The following is an 18961-nucleotide window of genomic DNA, read 5'->3' as shown; positions in this document are numbered from 1 at the left end:
CACAACCCTGTGGGTTACATGTTATTTTTTTGGATGCTTTTTGGTTTATTTTGGTTTCATATATATTCTGCAGAACCATTGCTAGAATTGGAAATACAGACTGTGCTGAATGTTTCTAACATTTATGTTAAATGGTTCTAACAACAGAGTAAAAGCTGCTATCTAGCAGGGGCGGGGATTAAACACAACAAAAACTGAAGCCCTGTGTCACCAATCTTTACTTTTACTGCTTTATAATACAGTGTTTCAGCATCGATAGAATATTTATAAACAAAGAAATATCATGACACTTCATTAAATAGATTTTTTTCCTATAACCCTATTAAATACAGCTTTGGGAAAATAAATAAATAAATAAACTGATCACAGGCCTCATACTATACCATAATAAAGAAAAAGTTGCCTAATGCTGTACTCTAAAGTTGTTTTAGATCCAAACTTATAATAAAGACAGGAAAAAGGCTGCCAAACAGCTGCACGAACACTCACTGGCAGAAAATAGAACAGAACTACGATTCTGGAAAGTGGAATAAAAAAAATTCTAATTTCTAAAAGTCTGGTCTACTGGTCTATTCAACCGTTTAATTACACACACAGCACATCACAGCACCCCTGTGATGAAAAAATTGAGACCACTTCAGTTTCTGAATCAGTTTCTCTGATTTCGCTATTTATAGGTTTATATTTGAGTAAAATTAACATTGCGGTTTTATTTTATAAACTACTACAATTAATTGCATAAAATGAGAAATGGCTGAAATAACAAAAGATGCAGGGCTTTTAGACCTCAAATAATGCAAAGAAAACAAGTGGAATAACCCTGTTTTTAAATCACAGTTTTCATGCATCTTAGCATCATGTTCTCCTCCACCAGTCTTACACACTGCTTTTGGATAACTTTATGCTTTACACTCCTGGTGCAAAAATTCAAGCAGTTCAGTTTGGTTTGATGGCTTGTGATCATCCATCTTCCTCTTGATTATATTCCTAACATTTTAATGTAATAAAATCAAAGAAAAAATCATTACATCAAGTTGTATTTTTTTCCAGAGCTGTATATATGTATACGCTGGGCATTCCCACTGCCATGCTAGTATGAGTAAGCGAACAGTAGAAAAACTGAATACTAAATACAGAAAGAAAACTGTGGTCGGCTACCAGAGAACAGAGAACTGAAAACTTTTGTACTTGTTTCCACAACATGACATTTTTTTCCTGGCTGCATCCAAATGTGAAGTTATTCCACCAGGAAATACAAAATCTTAAAGCTGTTTACACTGTGAACACACATGAAAGGTTCCAAAATGACTTGGAATCAACTTTTTGTTTCTACCTTTTCTTCTACAACATCACCACTTTGGAGATGCAAGGTTTCTGTCCTATAGTGAAAACAACACTCAGCTCAAAAAAGAAAAAAAAATCAGAACGAAACTGTCTGAGGAAACCAATTTTACCATAAACCCCTTAGCTCAGCTGTTTTGTGGTCCAGCAAACCAAACCAAAGTTCCACATGCCAGTAAACTGAAAGAACTGAAAATAACATCTTGCTTTATGATTTAAACAACTTTTAAACACTTTAGAGTCACTGGAAACACATTTTTATATTTTGGCTTTTTGTATAATACTAAATTAAGGTGTTATGTGAGGCGTTCAGCACAGTTTAAGTAGAAAATAAAAAGCAGCACTCCTCAAAAATCACAGTGGTTATAATATTGTGAGTATCATGCATAACTGACAGCGATGGATGGATGGAGGGATGGATGGATGGATGGACGGACGGACGGATGGACGGACGGACAGGGATCTGCTGACATCATCCCCTTCCACATCCAGAGGAGAGTGATATTGGTGAAATACAGCAGAGTTTTATTGGACTTTTTAAAGAACTACTAAACCCTGAAATATATTCGTTCCATATCTGAAATGTGTTCCTATGAAGTAATGAAACCAACCAGTCCTGCTTAAATTGTTTATAAACTTTTTAAAAACTTTCTTAACCTGTTTTTTTTCGGTCATTTCCACCTCTACAGCACCCTCTCAGGTTAAACTGTGCTATAGGTGAGGATGATGTGTCCGTGTAATATGCAAATCAATCAATCAATAATACAACTCCCCTGCTGAGGTCCAACCATCTGCATCTCACTGCTATCACAGGCACACTGAGGCCAATCAGCTCTCCCATCTGCCCCACCTCTAAACCCATACATCACCCAGTGCCCCTCCCAAACTACTTTTCACTTTTTTTTTTTTCTTTTTTTTTTTTTTGCATTTTTCAAATTTGAGCTGAGGAAGGTTGGCAAAAATCATGGGATTTAGTTACCCTTTAAACAAAATTAGCAGTTTCCCTGTACACTGTATTAAAGATTAAAGGTTCATGACGACCAACAAACATTAACTGATCACTGGGCTGTAAAATCTAGTAGAACAGCTTCTCTGGACAAACGAGACAGTTCTAGCCCAACAAGAACAGGATAAACTCTTTTTATGCTTTTAACACTTCATTTCTAAATGCAGAATGATGAGTAGCTCCACCCATCACTATATGTTTTAATGCACACATCTCAATCTCGAGGGTCCCAACCATTCCAACAGATAGTTAAGCTTTCATTCTGCTATTATTGCCATGATTTTATTTTCCCTAATTAGGCTCGTCACAATATATATTTTTAAAATATATTTATACATATAAATAATAACCTACTTTGCAAAATGCGGAGGCAGGGGAACCGTGGGTCTGCCCCACACCATATCATGCAGCCCCAGCCCCAGTCTGTCCCAGCTGGCCCCCATTGGACCAGCATAAAGACTTTGCCTTAGCCTTCACTCGAGAGATACGCTGATGGTCAGAGAAAGGCTGACGCAACACGAACCTAAGAGACACTAAAGTTAAGTGACTAGGCCTATGTTTCTTTAAGTTTGTTTTGGGTGTTGATTTTTTCATTTTATTTTTCTAATAAAAGGTACATTTGGAGTTAATTTACTCCCGGTTTCTGTGCCTCTCTGGGCGTCTGTAAAATATATATATGGGCATTTTGTAGGTGCAAACTTAAAACTTAATGTAAAATATTATGATTATTAAAATGATTGAGGTCATGTCCATTTATTGAACGATAAATCAATAATGTAATTATCGTGACAAGCCTATCCCTAATGAAAACCTAAATACATAATCCAGTATATGGTAAAAATAAAATAGTACATTTAAATTCGGAATAAAATGATCGACAGCCTTGGCTGGAACACACCGTTCTCATTTCCCATTATATATCTACTAGAGACAGATTATATCTGTCCAGTATCATTTATGTTACTATAGTTCTGGATATATGGGGATATATTTGGAGTGCATTATTAGTACATTAACGGATCTGGATCACTGATTCTGTTACATATTTGATAAAATTCTCAGTTAAATAATACCAGTTAGGGGTGTGCAATATCATAGCATATGCATTAATACAATTAAATTTTTATTTTATTTCAGTAGTGTATTCTTGAAATATTTTATTTTATTTTATTTTATTTTTTCACTCAGTGTTTCGTCATATCGCCAGGAGTATCGTTATATTGCCCATATTGCCCACCCCTAACTGATATAGTTAGGGGTGACAGTTTTTTTTTTTTTTTTAGATTGCCAAATTAATCTTTTATTCAGCAGCTTAGGGGTTAAACTGGACCATCGCAGTAGCTTTGGTTTGTCTCAGCCGTAAACAGAGTAGAAAAGGCTCCAGTTTCCTGTTGAAACATTTTTGGCTACATTTCTATTGAATATAAGGAAATGAAAAACCACGCCTTTCAATCTGTATTACAGTCATTGGGCAAACCGGACAGGCTTTCAGTACAAGATGAGGAAATTTTGTGCAACACTTTTTATGCAGCGAACAACAAGACAAAACACAGATTCTTCCGACATGATTAGAACAAGGACTTTACATTAGAGACCAAGACTCAACTCACACTCACATGCTGCGACTTGAACATCTCTGGCTTCTAAAAGTACTTAAAGTATTTAATCTCCTAGCACACAAACCTATTTTACACACTTCTCAAATTGTGCAACAATGGAGGCTTTAAAAGAGTATGTGAGTCATGTAGTTAATGGTCTGGGTGGTAAACTTTAGCAGAGCATCATCAGAACGAACAAGAAACTAAAGAAACCAAAATAAGAAAAGTGCCCTTCTGTAGTCTGATAATCAAGCAACTTAAACTTGTCCAAGAATTCCCTGTCATCTTGGAATTGCACTTAATATTTTCCATATTGTGTCTGAATGTAGTATGTAGCTATATATACAATCACTACCAGTAATTAAAATAATTGTAAGGAAATTAAAATATATCTTGAAAATCAAACTTAGAAAAATAGTAGATCAACCAGGTTTTCATTTTATGTCAAGTTTTGCTAAAAAAAAAAAAAAAAAACCTTACAGACCCTAACAGAGTTCTTTGCCATGAGATGCCATGTTAAACTTTCAGTGGCCAGTATGAGAGAGCATGAGAGCGATAATACCAAATGAAAAAACATGACTCTGGGAAAGCAAAATAGCTAAATTACACACACACAGGGCCGGTCAAATGTTTGCTCACACCTTCTCATTTACTGTTTTTATTTTTTCCTATACTGTAAATCAATACTGAAGTGATTGACTATGAAGGAACCCATCTCGTATATCAGCTTTCATTATATATATATCGCTTTCATTATATCACTTTCATTATATATATATATATATATATATATATATATATATATATATATATATATATATATATATATATATATATATATATATCAGAGTTTATTATATATATATATATCAGAGTTTATTTTATATATATATATATATATATATATATATATATATATATATATATATATATATATATATATATATATATATATATATATATATATATATGTATGTATGTATGTTATGGAAAGCCAAACAGGAAATATATGATAAAAGCTGATATATATATAATGAAAGCCGATATATATATAAATGATACGGATACGGATTTTTGCAGCAGCAGTAAGAGCAAAAACTGTCCCTGTCCTGTTGCTACTGTCCCGCGACACTCTCCTACTGTCCCGCGACACTCTCCTACTGTCCCGCGACACTCACCTACTGTCCCGCGACACTCACCTACTGTCCCGCGACACTCTCCTACTGTCCCGCGACACTCTCCTACTGTCTCGCGACACTCACCTACTGTCCCGAGACACTCTCCTACTGTCTTGCGACACTCTCCTACTGTCCTGCAGAGCTCTTTAACTGTACCGCGGAGGTTTTTAACTGTACCGCGGAGGTTTTTAACTGTACCGTGAGGTTTTTAACTGTACCGTGGAGGTTTTTAACTGTACCGCGGAGGTTTTTAACTGTACCGCGGAGGTTTTTAACTGTACCGTGGAGGGTTTTAACTGTACCGCGGAGGTTTTTAACTGTACCGCGGAGTTTTTTTTAACTGTACCGCGGAGGTTTTTAACTGTTTTAACTGTCCTGCAGAGCTTTTTAACTGTCCTGTGGAGCTTTTAACTGTGCCAATGTGATACATTGTGTCTTATGAGACGACTTAAGACTTATGAGATAATTCCCCTAGATTTGACCATCAAATCTATTATATAATATTTCCAGTGTCATAATACAAAATATCAAATATCAAAAATAGTATGACTTTAAATTAATAACTAATATGGACACAGGTAACGACCTTGTTCATGTCTGCACACACATTACATGTGTATTTAGCCTAATCTCACAGTTATCACACTCATATATCTCTTTTATATTCTATATCACATTCTGGTATAATTATATTTTTTATTATTCATTTTTTTCTGATGTGTGTGTACTTATGTGTGTCTGTATATAAGTTCCTGGAACAGTCTAATTAATAAATTATTTTTTTTTTGCTATATTCTCGTTTATTATTGTTTATCTACATTCTATTAAAGTCTAAATTAGTCTAAATTAAGTCTAAAAGTCTAAATTTTAGTTAAAGCATTTGCACAGCATTTTGCTTATTTTTTTCTTGGTAAATTTTCTTTAAAAATAATCAATAAAATCTAGGTGTTTGCGTTACACTTAAATTCATAAATCAGTCATCATAAATCACCATCATGAAAAAAAACGTATGTGCTTGTTTTGGGCTCTGAATTACTTAAATAATGTAAAATATCATTTCAATTGCTGATATTTAGATTTTTGCAGTGTAGGTATGAAACGATTTCAGTGACACCGTTTAATTTGTGGTCTTTTGATAGAGCCTATTCTATTGCTTATTACACTGTTTTTCAATCCTGGTCTTTAAGGGCCACTGCCCTGCACATTTTATTAATTGTCATACTTTGACAGCCCCACATTAACACAATAATTGACAGCTGATTGTCTGGTGTATTGGAAGCAGGGACAACTCCAAAAACTGCAGGACAGTGGGCCTCCTTGGCCAGGGTTGAGAAACACTGGCCTATTCCATCAAAATCCCATCACTGTGTACTTGTATTAGTTACAATTAGGGTTGTGCCGATGGACAATATCATATTATTTATTATTATTATATTATTATTATATTATTATTAAGATATAATTATTTATATCTAGGTTACAGCTTGTCTTCGTTTTTTTTCTACATGTCTGTATTCATTTTAAACATTTCATGTTATTCACACAAATATAATACGCCTGCTAGATTTCTATTATTATTACAAAAATAATTCACATATTTATTGATATTTAATCAAGAGATATCAGGCAAAATGCGCTGCGCCGTGCCTCTCTCTCTCTCTCTCTCTCTCTCTCTCTCTCTCTCTCTCTCAGCGCGGAGCTGAATTCAGAGCGAGGCTAAAAATAAAAACTCAGTTTAGTTAAATAAATTAAGATGAGTGAGGACCTATAAATTGAATCAAATATAAAGGATAGGTTGAGGTTTTGGTGAGCTGTTTCAATTATTTGAAACTGAAACAGATATCATTCTGCGTACTATTAGATAGCCTTTGATTGTGTTTTAAATTTTATATTAATTATTTTTTTATTCATTTTAAATATTTTTAGTATTTTATTGATCAAACTTTTTTTGGCTATAGCGGCGTTGGCTGGTCACCTGAGCAACTACTGTGCTTTTAATCCTCTCCTGCTGTAATAAACAGTGGGGAAACCACTTTTCTTAGGTTCTGGTTAAAACTTTTCCCGCTGTGTTCTCAGAATTAAAGAGGTATAGCGAGAGATCAAATGTTACTGGGTGAAATAGTAATAGACACACAGTTTATCAGCATGATTACTGTATTTTAAATCCTCTGAATTCACAGCAACACCTGCACTCATCTCTGCATTTCATCCACCGAGGTAAACATGTTCCCCTGAACTCCTAAAGTAAACGTCAAGCAAAATGACATGATACATCTACAACAATATTGTAATAACTTAACTTTGTTTAATAAGTGTTGGATAACTGCTTGCCACGTCTGCATTGTATAATTTGATTTAATCTGCTTTATTAGGTCTACAAAAAAACTGCAGGACAGTTTAAAAGTTCCACAGGACAGTTAAAAAACTCCACGGTACACTTAAAAAGTTCCACAGGACAGTTAAAAAGCTCCACAGGACAGTTAAAAGCTCCACAGGACAGTTAAAAAGCTCCACAGGACAGTTAAAGGGCTTCGCAGGACAGTTAAAAAGCTCCACGGTACAGTTAAAAGGCTTCGCAGGACAGTCGTTGAGCTTCTCAGGCCAGTTAAAGAGCTCCGCAGGACAGCAGGCGAGTGTCGCGGGACAGTACGTGAGTGTCGCGAGACAGCACGTGAGTGTCGCGAGACAGTACGTGAGTGTCGCGAGACAGTACCTGAGTGTCGCGGGACAGTAGGTGGGTGTCGCGAGACAGTACGTGAGTGTCACGGGACAGTAGGTGGGTGTCGCGAGACAGCAGCAACAGGACAGGGACAGTTTTTGCTCTTACTGCCTCTCGATTTTTGGCTGAAAGCCATAATAATCAACAATTAAATAAATAAACACTTGAAATAGACTACTTTGTGTGCAAAACATATTTAAAATACATGATTTTCACATTTTCATGAAATAAAGTATTTTTTTAACTTTTTGAGATGCACTACTATATTTATTGCTCCTTCCATTAAGCTCCTTAATTTAGCTAGCTTATTGATTAAGCAATGGCACAGCAGCACTAATAAAGATTACCTATATCTAGTTAATTCATATAGATTTTTTAATCCACAGTGTAAAACCTTATTAGACTTAAATCCTGATTAGACTTAAATTATTCCATGATTATTAGTAAAGTTAGATTTAAAGGGTCGTGGCCTTGTTGCTGTTTGGGTGTGGGGGGAGAACTGAATGTATTATTTACATATTTTCAACTCCAACTCAAGCTCCTGAAACGTCTCTAAATCTTAAAGAAAGGCAGGAAAAAATCTTCTTGCGTAGAAATGTAGGATGAACATTAGCTAAAACAGCTGAATACACTAAAATAACATAAAGCCTAGATCTTTAAGCTTAGCATTAGTAGGTTATATCAGCTCAGACTAACGGAAACTACATGAACTAATAAAGGTTAGTGGAGAAAAGGCTGCGAAAGGCTCGTTCACCACTAAAACACACAGCATTAGCTTTAGTAAACAGCCTAACTCACCATATTTCGGCCCCTCGTCCTCGATATTCATTTGAAATCAGGCTCTAAAAACCGGATCCAGTAAATGTGCAAATCCGTGTGAGCTGTGGGTTTGTGAAATTACTTTAAAAAGGGGGGACCCAGCCCTGTAAGCCGCCCACTGCACTGTTCTACACTGTACTGTCCTGAAGCTATAATTCACATACACCAGTGAACGCTACTCCAACATTTTTGTAAGCAGGCAACCCTGTCTGACCAATCACAGCGCGAGGATTCTTTATTGACAGCCGCCTTAGCCAATCACCGCGCGTCTTATTCCACTCTATCCATTCCACTCCCTAGAACAGCTGGAAAACATTAATAATAAACGTAGCCTGAAGACAAGTATAACGAATATGAGAATATTTGGGTTTTTAAAACATATATTGTGATATTTAGCAATATTTAGCAATATTTAGAGAGTCAAAACAATACACTAATACACTTTAGTTTTCGTTAAATATGTTTTTTTTTTTTTAAGAATTTGGGTAATAATGTTTTTTCTTTTAAGTTTTTTCTAGTACAGATGGAAATGTCAAGTTCCGGTATAAATTACATTTTCCTAGCTTAATACATTTATATTTATTCTTTATTTTTTACTCTTTAATATTGTAAGCAGGAAACGCGAAGATTGTGAGGACATTTGGCTTTTGAAGCAGATTTTGTGATATTAAGCGCTGTTTAGAGAGTCAGACACAATACAACAAAACACTTTTTTCATTTTCGTTAAATAGGTTTGTTTTTAAGAATTTTAGTTATAATGTTTTTTAAAACGTTTTTCTTGTACAGGTGGAAATGTTAAATTCCTGTAGAAATCATATTTTCCCAGCCTAATCCGTTTATATTGTATTAATATTGTATCATTTTTATTTTACTTTTTATTTTTGTAAGCAGGCAACGCTGTCTGACCAATCACAGAGCGAGGATTCTTTATTGACAGCCGCATTAGCCAATCACTGCGCGTCGATGTCCACTCCCGCCCATTTCCGCACATAGTTTATTTAAATTAATTTTTAATTTAATTTAAAAATAAACGTAGCCTGAGTTCAATTGTGAGAAGTATGAGGACATTTGGCTTTTGAAGCAGATTGTGTGATATTAAGCGCTGTTTAGAGAGTCAGACACAATACAACAATACACTTTTCATTTTCGTTAAATATGTTTGTTTTAAGAACTTTAGTAATAATGTGTTTTTTTAGTTTTTCTCTAGTACAGATGGAAATGTTAAATTCCTGTAGAAATCATATTTTCCCAGCTTCATCCATTGATATTTTATTACTTTTTCATTTTCATTTTACCTTTTATTTTTGTGAGCTGGCAACGCTGTCTGACCAATCACAGAACAAGGATTCTTTATTTCAGACAGACAGCCGTATTAGCCAATCAGTACGCGTCTACGTCCACTACCGGCCATTCCCGACCACTTTTTATTTTAATTTAGCTGAGAAACATTAATAATAAACGAAGCCTGAGTTCGACTGTGAGAATCATAAGAATACTGTGAGATTATTTTACTTTTTTTTGTAAACAGGCAACGCTGTCTGACCAATCAGAGTGCGAGAATTCTTTATTGACAGCCACCTAAGCCAATCACTGCCCGTCGACGTCCTCTCCCGTCCATTCCCGCCCACTATTTATTTTACTTTATTTATTTATTCTAAGCAGGCAACGCTGTCTCGACTATGGGCGTGTTCGACTTAACCCGACGCTGCGCAGTCCGATCGCGGCCTGGTTCGGTACAGTACTTGACTCAGGCCCATCTGTACCCCTCCCCTATTTTTGCCGCGCATGCGCACTGCAAACTGTGCTGGGGCACAGATCGGGTAGCCACGGCTGTAAACAGTTTTCGGCGCTGTGAGATCGCTGATCAAGCTTAACTTCCGTTTTCTGAATTCTAGATAGAATGATAGGAGTTTAAACTAATTATAATTCGAAAATCAAACAAAATAATATGTTAAAATGTGCCTGTGGTGTTTTTAGTTTTTTTTTTTTTTTTACATATACCAAGTCTGTAAACTACTTCACATTTTATTACACCATCAGAGATAACATTGACATCTAAGTGTCAATTAATAATGCTAGCCATAAATGAATGAATGAAAGAGTGAATAAATAAATAGAGCCAGAACACATTTATTTTTTGGGAGGAAAAAACTGGGGGCCTGGTCCGACCTGACTTCTCCGCTCTGCTCTGCTCTTCTTACTTTGCCTCGGTGGCTCTATTGCTGCCACACCCTTATGTCTGAGTTGTTGTTTTCTTCCAGTGTAGTGGGCAGGGCTAAGCTACTGTTTCACTAAATGTAAATTTGTTTATTGGTTGGTTCATGGTCTATTCTAATGGATAACAGGTCTCAATTAGTGTTATGTGCAACAAAACAAAATTAAAATAGAAAATACATGATGTCCACTGTAATGGAAGCAGGGTCTGAAAGGGTTAAAGAGCACAATTTAATTTCATGTATGCGTAAAATAATCAGCAGAGGTCAGTAAATTTCCATCAGGGAAGCAACCTCCAACAAGTTCATTTTTTATTCCTTAGAGTCTGTACAATTTCTAAAGACATTATTATATACTTACTCAGGTTTAGCAATGTACTGTAAAACTACATCACATTATACATGAGCAACAGGCCATTGTAATATATATATATATATATATATATATATATATATATATATATATATTCTACTTAAATATATAAAATATAGAACCAAGTAAGCATGACTACTTTTCCCAAAGACACCTGTATTTAACAACGCTACACAAACTGGGGGAAATATAATTAATTGGATTGCTGATTTGAGGTTTAATTATTGATATAATATTATATTTATGTATTGTTTTTTTATGATTTAGCTGCTTAGAGGATATCTCAAGACTGCAAGGGACGTGTGCATGGCTGAAAGTTGAGGATATTCACTGTTTTCTTGACGGCTCTCTACTGTTTTGTTAATGGTTCTCTACTGTTTTTGATGGTCCGTTTATTGTTTTTTTGGATAGTTTCTGTATTGCTTTCTTTATAATTTCTTTACTGATTGCTTTAGTTTTCTGCAGTTTTTTTTTGTTTTGTTAGGTTTTTTTTGTACTTTATTTTTTTCATTGTTTTTTAGCTATGATTATCTGCATAATTTATTGTAGTAGTTAAGTTTTGTTTAATTTTGTAATTCTTAGGTTTTTTTGGGTTATATTTAATTAGTTTATTAGCTTTTTTTTTCATTGGTTTCAGTAACTTTGTGGGGTTTTTTTTTGTTTGTTTTTGTTTTTTGTTTTCCCCCCAATTAATGCTCTGCCACACTTGTGAGTTTCTTTTCACCTAGTGTGTTTTGTTGAACATTATTTTTGAAGTTACCAAAGGAAGAATCCAAGCTAGTCCTCCCCGGTTTGTGTGGTGTGCAGTGAAGTGGTGTTAAGCTGTGGGGTTTGTGGATCCTTTATTTTTGGTTTGCTTTATTCCATCCAAAACTGCTGTTCATGTGCTAAAGCCCAAGACCAATTCAATGGAGATTCATTGTTTATATATATATATATATATATATATATATATATATATATATATATATATATATATATATATATGTGTGTGTGTGTGTTTGTGTTTTGATGATTGTGAATAAAAGTATTTTTGATATCAAACTCTGCCTCTATAGACTGTTTTAGTACAGTCGGGATCTGTGAAGGGGAAAGGCTTCACATTCCTTTTGAGTTTCTCCCACCTTTTAACGGGAGTGGCGTAGTCAGTATATAAGTGCATGGGTGAAAATGGCTAACTAATAGAAGCCACCACTCGTAAGTGTCACAGTATAATTCAAATGTGATCATTATAAGTAGTGTAACCAGGATCCTGTAATAAAAGGGGGAGAAGGAAAAGAGGTGGAGCAAAAGAGGAGGAAATTAAATTACATTTCCTGTTTTTTTGAATGCTGCATTTCACCCATTTCTCCGCGCGCTTCCTACTGCACAAAGACCGTCTTTTCAGAGCATCTTCATTTTCAGGTAAAAGTATGAATACTGTTGTTTTAATCAGTGTATAGTTATATATGTGTTTAGATCACTTTAGCTTTAAATTATTTTTCCTTCAGATGAACTATTTTCAAACATCAAATTCATACCACTGTAAAGTTAGTTTCATTTTTGATATTTGACTTTTCAGTGCGAATATCTTTTAAACGGAGGATGATATCCAGCAGATACTTACATCCTCAGAACAGTATGACCACAGAGAGAGACGCACAACCTTCATTTTACTGTTTGAGTGAAATTTAAGCAACGTTTTTTTAATGTTAATAGCAAAAACCTGAGAGCACTTTTCCAGTCAGAATAAAATTCATGCACTTCTAGACCACCTATACATCTGTACACACTTATTTATTTACTACGAAATCACTGCAGTGCATTAAAAATGCTTATTAATGTTCGCAAATAAGAATAGATGGTTTTAGGGAAAAAAACAACAATAAAAAAACACCAATAGCTCCATATCGTTAGGAGTTATACACATAAAAATAACGGGGATGTTTACTTTGAGTCATGGGGAAAATTGAACACCCATTAATATTACGCAAAATGTGTATAATTCTAGTAAGTTATATATTCTAGTTTATATATTCACAAATTCAATAGCATTTCAGCAACTGTGTATGACACAGCTAGGTGCCAGCAAACACACACACACTGTATTTTTACAATACAGTGCCAATTCTACTGTGTATATATATGGGTCATTTCTGGGGTTGGGTGCCATTTGGACCTCAAAACATTTAGAAAATTACATATTGTTATTATATATTTTTCATGTTTTATTATGAAAGGGATATGTTCAATTTTTATTTTTATTTTATTTTATGAAGTCTCTGACCTAGGATATCCACCCTGTTACAGACATATGCATACGGACATAACTGTTTGAAAAACTTATGATTTAAAATGATGTACAAAAAATTAATTATCTAGGAGCCAAAATGTTCCCTTTTAGCTTAGAAATATTTTTTTCATTTATTTGTTCTTTTTTAAATACAGATATTTTGTAAATCGTGTGTCTGAATTCTCACCCGTACATGATTTCACTTTTCTATGTTTAAATAAAAGGAATTCTATAAGTATTTTGATTATTTTTAAGGTTGCATGCTTTGGCCCCTTTTTAGGCAAAAAAATACAAATAACATATTCTGGATTTAATAAGATTATTTATACTAAACATAATAACACCTGCACTTCATAGATGCATTATGATGTCCACCCTGTTTTGTCGTTGGTGGTAACAGGGTGGACCATAACAGGGTGGACATTCTGACATAAAGTTAGCCATTATCCAGTGTGTGAGCAAAACCAGGCTAGCAAATTAGTGAAATTAGACAAAGTATTTTATGCTTTTTAATATGACTATTTTGAAATGTTTATATCTTACTGCATTTTCTCATATTTCACGTAATAGTGTGGATATGTTGTGGTTGACCATGTCAGACTGATGGGATAAAATTAGCAAAAACCCTTGAGTATACCTCTTCCCTTTTGGATTGATTTATTTGTTTTAAGGAATTTCCACTCACTCATGGATATTTAATAATTGAGTGAAACTGAACGTTGATATAAGAGAACATTTATTTCTTCTGAAAGAAATACACTTTGAAAGAAAAGCACTTTAAGGTTTTATTTGAAAGTTTATTAGAAGATTTACCTTTTAGATACGTTTACCTCCTAAACTAAATGGAACCTTAAATAAATCAATTAGTTAATTGTAAAATTAGTAAGTAAATTAATTAGTAAAATTGAAAGGGAATATTTAACTGTTGTTTTGTTTTGGTCGTCCAGATTATTCTTTATATCTTCTGGGACATTGTAACTTGGATTATCTGTTTTTTTTTTTACAAAACCTTTGTGAAAAAAATCGAAGAATCTTTTTTAAGGCCATAATCGCCCAGCTCTGCCGAAGACACACCGACACCCTAAATCCAGCTGTGTGTTGAGCAACTGACATCTTGCCTGTAGATCATTAAAATAGGGCGTTAATAGTGTGTTAAAAGTGTTAAATGAAGTGCTATATGCTGTATCAAACGAGCTAACATTGTATAGAAAGAACATTTATCATTTAGACCATTTATTCTATGTATTTCTTTTTTGCAGAAGCTGAACAGAAAAGATGGCCAATGATTGTAAGTATGCTCTTTATATATCAAAAGGGCATATAGTTTTACCTCACTCTCACATAATGTTATTTATTAACCCACCACTGATAATTAGTGGTTAAACTGTTACAATGACCCAACTATAAAATGTATAAAATGCTAGATTACATTTACTTTTAACAGTTAGATTTTTTTACTTATTTTATGTAATAATTTAGTAATGTATCACTGTTTGTATATACTGTCTATATACAGTCATATGAAAAAGTTTGGGCACCCCTATTAATCTTAATCATTTTTAGTTCTAAATATGTGGGAGTTTGCAACAGCCATTTCAGTTTGATATATCTAATAACTGATGAACACAGTAATATTTCAGGATTGAAATGAGGTTTATTGTGCACAGTGATGCACAGTGACACCATCTGCAGCAAGATGATGCTGCAGCTCTTTGGAGGTGGTCTGTGGATTGTCCTTGACTGTTCTCACCATTCTTCTTCTCTGCCTTTCTGATATTTTTCTTGGCCTGCCACTTCTGGGCTTAACAAGAACTGTCCCTGTGGTCTTCCATTTCCTTACTATGTTCCTCACAGTGGAAACTGACAGGTTAAATCTCTGAGATGACTTTTTGTATCCTTCCCCTGAACAACTATGTTGAACAATCTTTGTTTTTAGATCATTTGAGAGTTGTTCTGATGAGCCCATGATGCCACTCTTCAGAGGAGATTCAAATAGGAGAACAACTTGCAATTGGCCACCTTATATACCTTTTCTCATGATTGGATACACCTGGCTATGAAGTTCAAAGCTCAATGAGGTTAACAAACCAATGTTGTGCTTCAGCAAGTCAGTAAAAAGTAGTTAGGAGTATTCAAATCAATAAAATGATAAGGGTGCCCATACTTTTGCACCGGTCAAATTTTGGTTTAATGCATATTGCACATTTTCTGTTAGTACAATAAACCTCATTTCAATCCTGAAATATTACTGTGTTCATCAGTTATTAGATTGACTGAAATGGCTGTTGCAAACACCCAAATATTTACAACTAAAAATGATTAAGATTAATAGGGGTGCCCAAACGTTTTCATATGACTGTATATTGCCCATAAAATTATTGGCAAATTGTCTTGTTGTTCTATAATCTGCTTCTGATATTTGTGATCAATCCCCAGATGAATCCTTTGTGGACAGAAATAGAGCAGAGCTTGTGCAGCGTGTTTCTTCAGTAATGCCGCTGGCTGATGTGCTGATGTCACGGGGGATGTTAAAAAATGAGCCATATTCAGAAATTCAAGCAGAAAGGACCTCTCAGGCCAAAATGAGAGCACTCTTCAGGTTTTTGAAGAGCAGAAATCAAAAAGTTGCATTTTTCCATGCACTGAAAAAAAATGAGCCGTTTCTTGTTGAAGAGCTGGAGCACGGACCCAGACCTGAAGGTAAGGTGTAAAAAAATTAAGCGATCAAAATACAGCCTAGAGGAGAGAGGAGCACAAACTAACTAAATACATTTTTTTATTACCAAAGATGCAGAATTAATTTAGTATCACTTAATATTACTTCAACTGGATGAGCTTTCCAGTCTAAAAACCTTTAAATATCGGGATCAAAGTAAGTAAGTATGATGGGATGAAACTATTTTTAACTACAGTGGGTGAAGAGCTTAAATTAGGACATGATCAGAAAGATGTTCTCAAATATTAGACTTCCACATTAGTAAAGGTACAGAATTATTGCCTTTAAATGTTCTATCGAAATAAAAAGTACAGTGATTTATTATGGCTTTAAAATCCTATTATCATTTTTAGAACTAGACCCTTTTATCCTATTATCATTTTAGGTGATAATACATGGAATTTATTAATAGATTGTCATCAATTGGTCAGGCACTGAGTGTTCTGCATTATCATAAATGCAAAATACTGAAATCAAACTATTTTTGTTAGGTACAACAACGTGGCCACAAATAACTTTTTATAAACAAGCAAAGTTTAAGATTTATTTGCAACTGTAGTATGTTTCAGGTTTAAGTTAAATAAAAACTTGTCAAACACAGGTTCCTTAGTAGGTTTTCTTTTACTATACTGACTCTGGAGATTCCATATATTCTATTTTCTACGTAGAACATAAAAGCAGTCCAAACATGTTATGCTGTTATACTGATATTGAATTGTATGCTTGCACCAAAAAAAAACAAAAAGTCTGTTATAATTAATTGCATTCTCTGATACAATAAAAGCATATTTTTCTATTTTACAGTTTTAATGTGTGACCTAGTTCCTAATTTTTCCTCTTTTGAATCTCCTGCAGGACCCACAGAAGCATCACATGGAACTCAGGAATCTTCCTCTGGAGCTAGGCATGGAGAAGAAGACAGCGAGAAGGTTGAGATTGCTCTTGAAGAACGATGGCATAAAATAAGCCAAAGATGGCAGGCAAAATTACAGGACCTCCTTAAAGAACAAAATTTGCAGAGCGTGGGGAACAGGAAGCTTTTCCTGTGCACAGAGGCCAATTATGAAATTGGAGCTGGATGTAATGGAACCACAGTGTACATTGGAATGAAAGCAGATGGTACTGAAGTAGCCATTAAACGAATGGTCAAGTCTTGCAATAAAGAATTACAAAATGAGATGTCGCTTTTACGAGCCCCAGAGCTTGAGAGCTGCTACATAGTCAAATATGTAGATTTTGTTGAAGACGAAGCCTTTTATTACCTTGCTCTCCAACTTTGTGAATATACTTTGGAAGAATATATGGAACATATTCAGCAGAAAGAAGAAGAGGACAAATGGAAGGCTTTAAGGAAAGTGGCAAAGGAGGTTCTTCTCGGATTAAAGGTCCTCCATGATAATGGCGTGCTCCACCGAGATATAAAACCCCAAAATGTTCTGATCGGTATTAATTTTATCTTTCAATTTAGTGAGATTCAATTACTTTCAAGCGTACACGCAGTCTAATTACTGTGATTCTTTTGACAGATGTGAAAGAAAACACACGACTGGCTGACTTTGGTTTTAGCCGCAGACTAAACAGTGCAAGCACCAGAATCACTGGACGAGCTGGAACCCAAGGCTGGGAGGCAGCAGAGATACTGGATGATGAAAACGAGAATGAAGGAAATGTTGAATATAAAAAGAGCAGCGATATGCAGGTTAGTATATGTATATTCCCAGATAGCAAAAATGATCTGGCCCGGATCCGGTGCAAACCCTCCAGATGTTCTGGCCCAGTGTCCTTTTGCACGGTGGGCCAATACCGGTACAGATTTGGTTCGCTGACATGGGCCAAATCTCAGCGATTTCTTTGCTCATATGGCCCAAATCCGGCCCACGTCCGGAGCCTCATTTCACATCTGGATCAGTTCCGGACCGGAGGCGAACAACTCTGGCCCAGATCTGTATCTCCTCCGGCCTGCATCCATATTCCCACTGGCCTGGATCCGCATTTCCTAAAATGATTAATATTAATAAATAAATCATTATAGATAAATTATTGAAATTATTATCACAAACCGGATCCGGCCTGTAGCCGGGCCACATCTACTAAACGGATGTGACTGTTATGCGGATCTAGCTGGGGAAATACGGATCCGGATCGGAGTCGCCTGCTATCTGGGTTCCTTTATGCAGGTTTGATTTGAAGGACAGTGACTAATAGAAGAGAACAAATATTAAAACCATCAAAGCATTAGACTCCTACAACCCTCATTTAAACTGTGCTTCAATCATTTCATAATAAACCCTTTTACTGTGGGTCTGTTTTTTCATGTTGCAGTGCTTAAAGTTTAAAAGTTAAAAGTTTTTTTTACACCCTGATGTCTGAGTGGTGTGTAATGGGAGATGCAGCAGTTATTGAGTGAAAATGTGTGTTTGTGATTTCAGGTGGCTGGAATGTTGGTGCACTACATCCTTTCAGAAGGGCATCATCCCTTTGGCAAAGGTCGCCGTATAGAGCAAAATATTATTGACGGGAAGGCCGAGCTGCATCAGATTATTCTACAGGATGTGGAAGCGAAGGATCTGATTGAAGAGATGATTCATAAAGATCCAAAGAAGAGACTGACGATTGGAGAGGCCATAGATCATCCTTATTTCTGGGATGATGCCAGGTAGAATAAAAAAAATACAAAAAGAGAAAAGTGTATAAAGTTAGTTAAAAGGGTTTAAATGATTTAGTTG

The 18961-nt window shown here is 35.1% G+C and overlaps 2 protein-coding genes across 5 annotated transcripts in view; one reads left to right on the top strand and one right to left on the bottom strand.

Moving 5' to 3' along the window:
* Positions 1 to 8820, bottom strand: part of LOC103025262 (choline transporter-like protein 2) — a 66049-nt gene extending 57229 nt beyond the window's left edge. The window contains exon 1 of the mRNA XM_022664968.2: positions 8641 to 8820. Coding sequence (XP_022520689.2) covers positions 8641 to 8671 — 31 coding nt within the window. The 5' untranslated portion in view covers positions 8672 to 8820. The remainder of the gene's footprint in view (positions 1 to 8640) is intronic.
* Positions 8821 to 12480: 3660 nt separating this feature from the next.
* Positions 12481 to 18961, top strand: part of LOC103031051 (serine/threonine-protein kinase/endoribonuclease ire-1) — a 14927-nt gene continuing 8446 nt past the window's right edge. For 2 of the 4 annotated variants that reach the window (XR_007427087.1, XM_007242346.3), the window contains exons 1-6: positions 12491 to 12651; positions 14779 to 14807; positions 15956 to 16219; positions 17091 to 17678; positions 17762 to 17934; positions 18665 to 18891. Coding sequence is in view for 2 of the 4 variants with exons in the window: in XM_007242346.3 (XP_007242408.3) it covers positions 14795 to 14807; positions 15956 to 16219; positions 17091 to 17678; positions 17762 to 17934; positions 18665 to 18891 (1265 nt within the window). In the remaining 2 variants the exon portion in view is untranslated. Of the gene's footprint in view, positions 12652 to 14778; positions 14808 to 15955; positions 16220 to 17090; positions 17679 to 17761; positions 17935 to 18664; positions 18892 to 18961 lie in introns of all 4 variants that reach the window. The other 2 variants (XR_007427088.1, XM_022665076.2) reach the window with 2 other exon arrangements.

This window comes from Astyanax mexicanus, chromosome 19 (genome assembly GCF_023375975.1).
Source record: "Astyanax mexicanus isolate ESR-SI-001 chromosome 19, AstMex3_surface, whole genome shotgun sequence".
Taxonomy (NCBI): domain Eukaryota; kingdom Metazoa; phylum Chordata; class Actinopteri; order Characiformes; family Acestrorhamphidae; genus Astyanax; species Astyanax mexicanus.
Note: the sequence above shows the minus strand (reverse complement) of the source record. Positions and strands in the feature narration are given on the sequence as shown.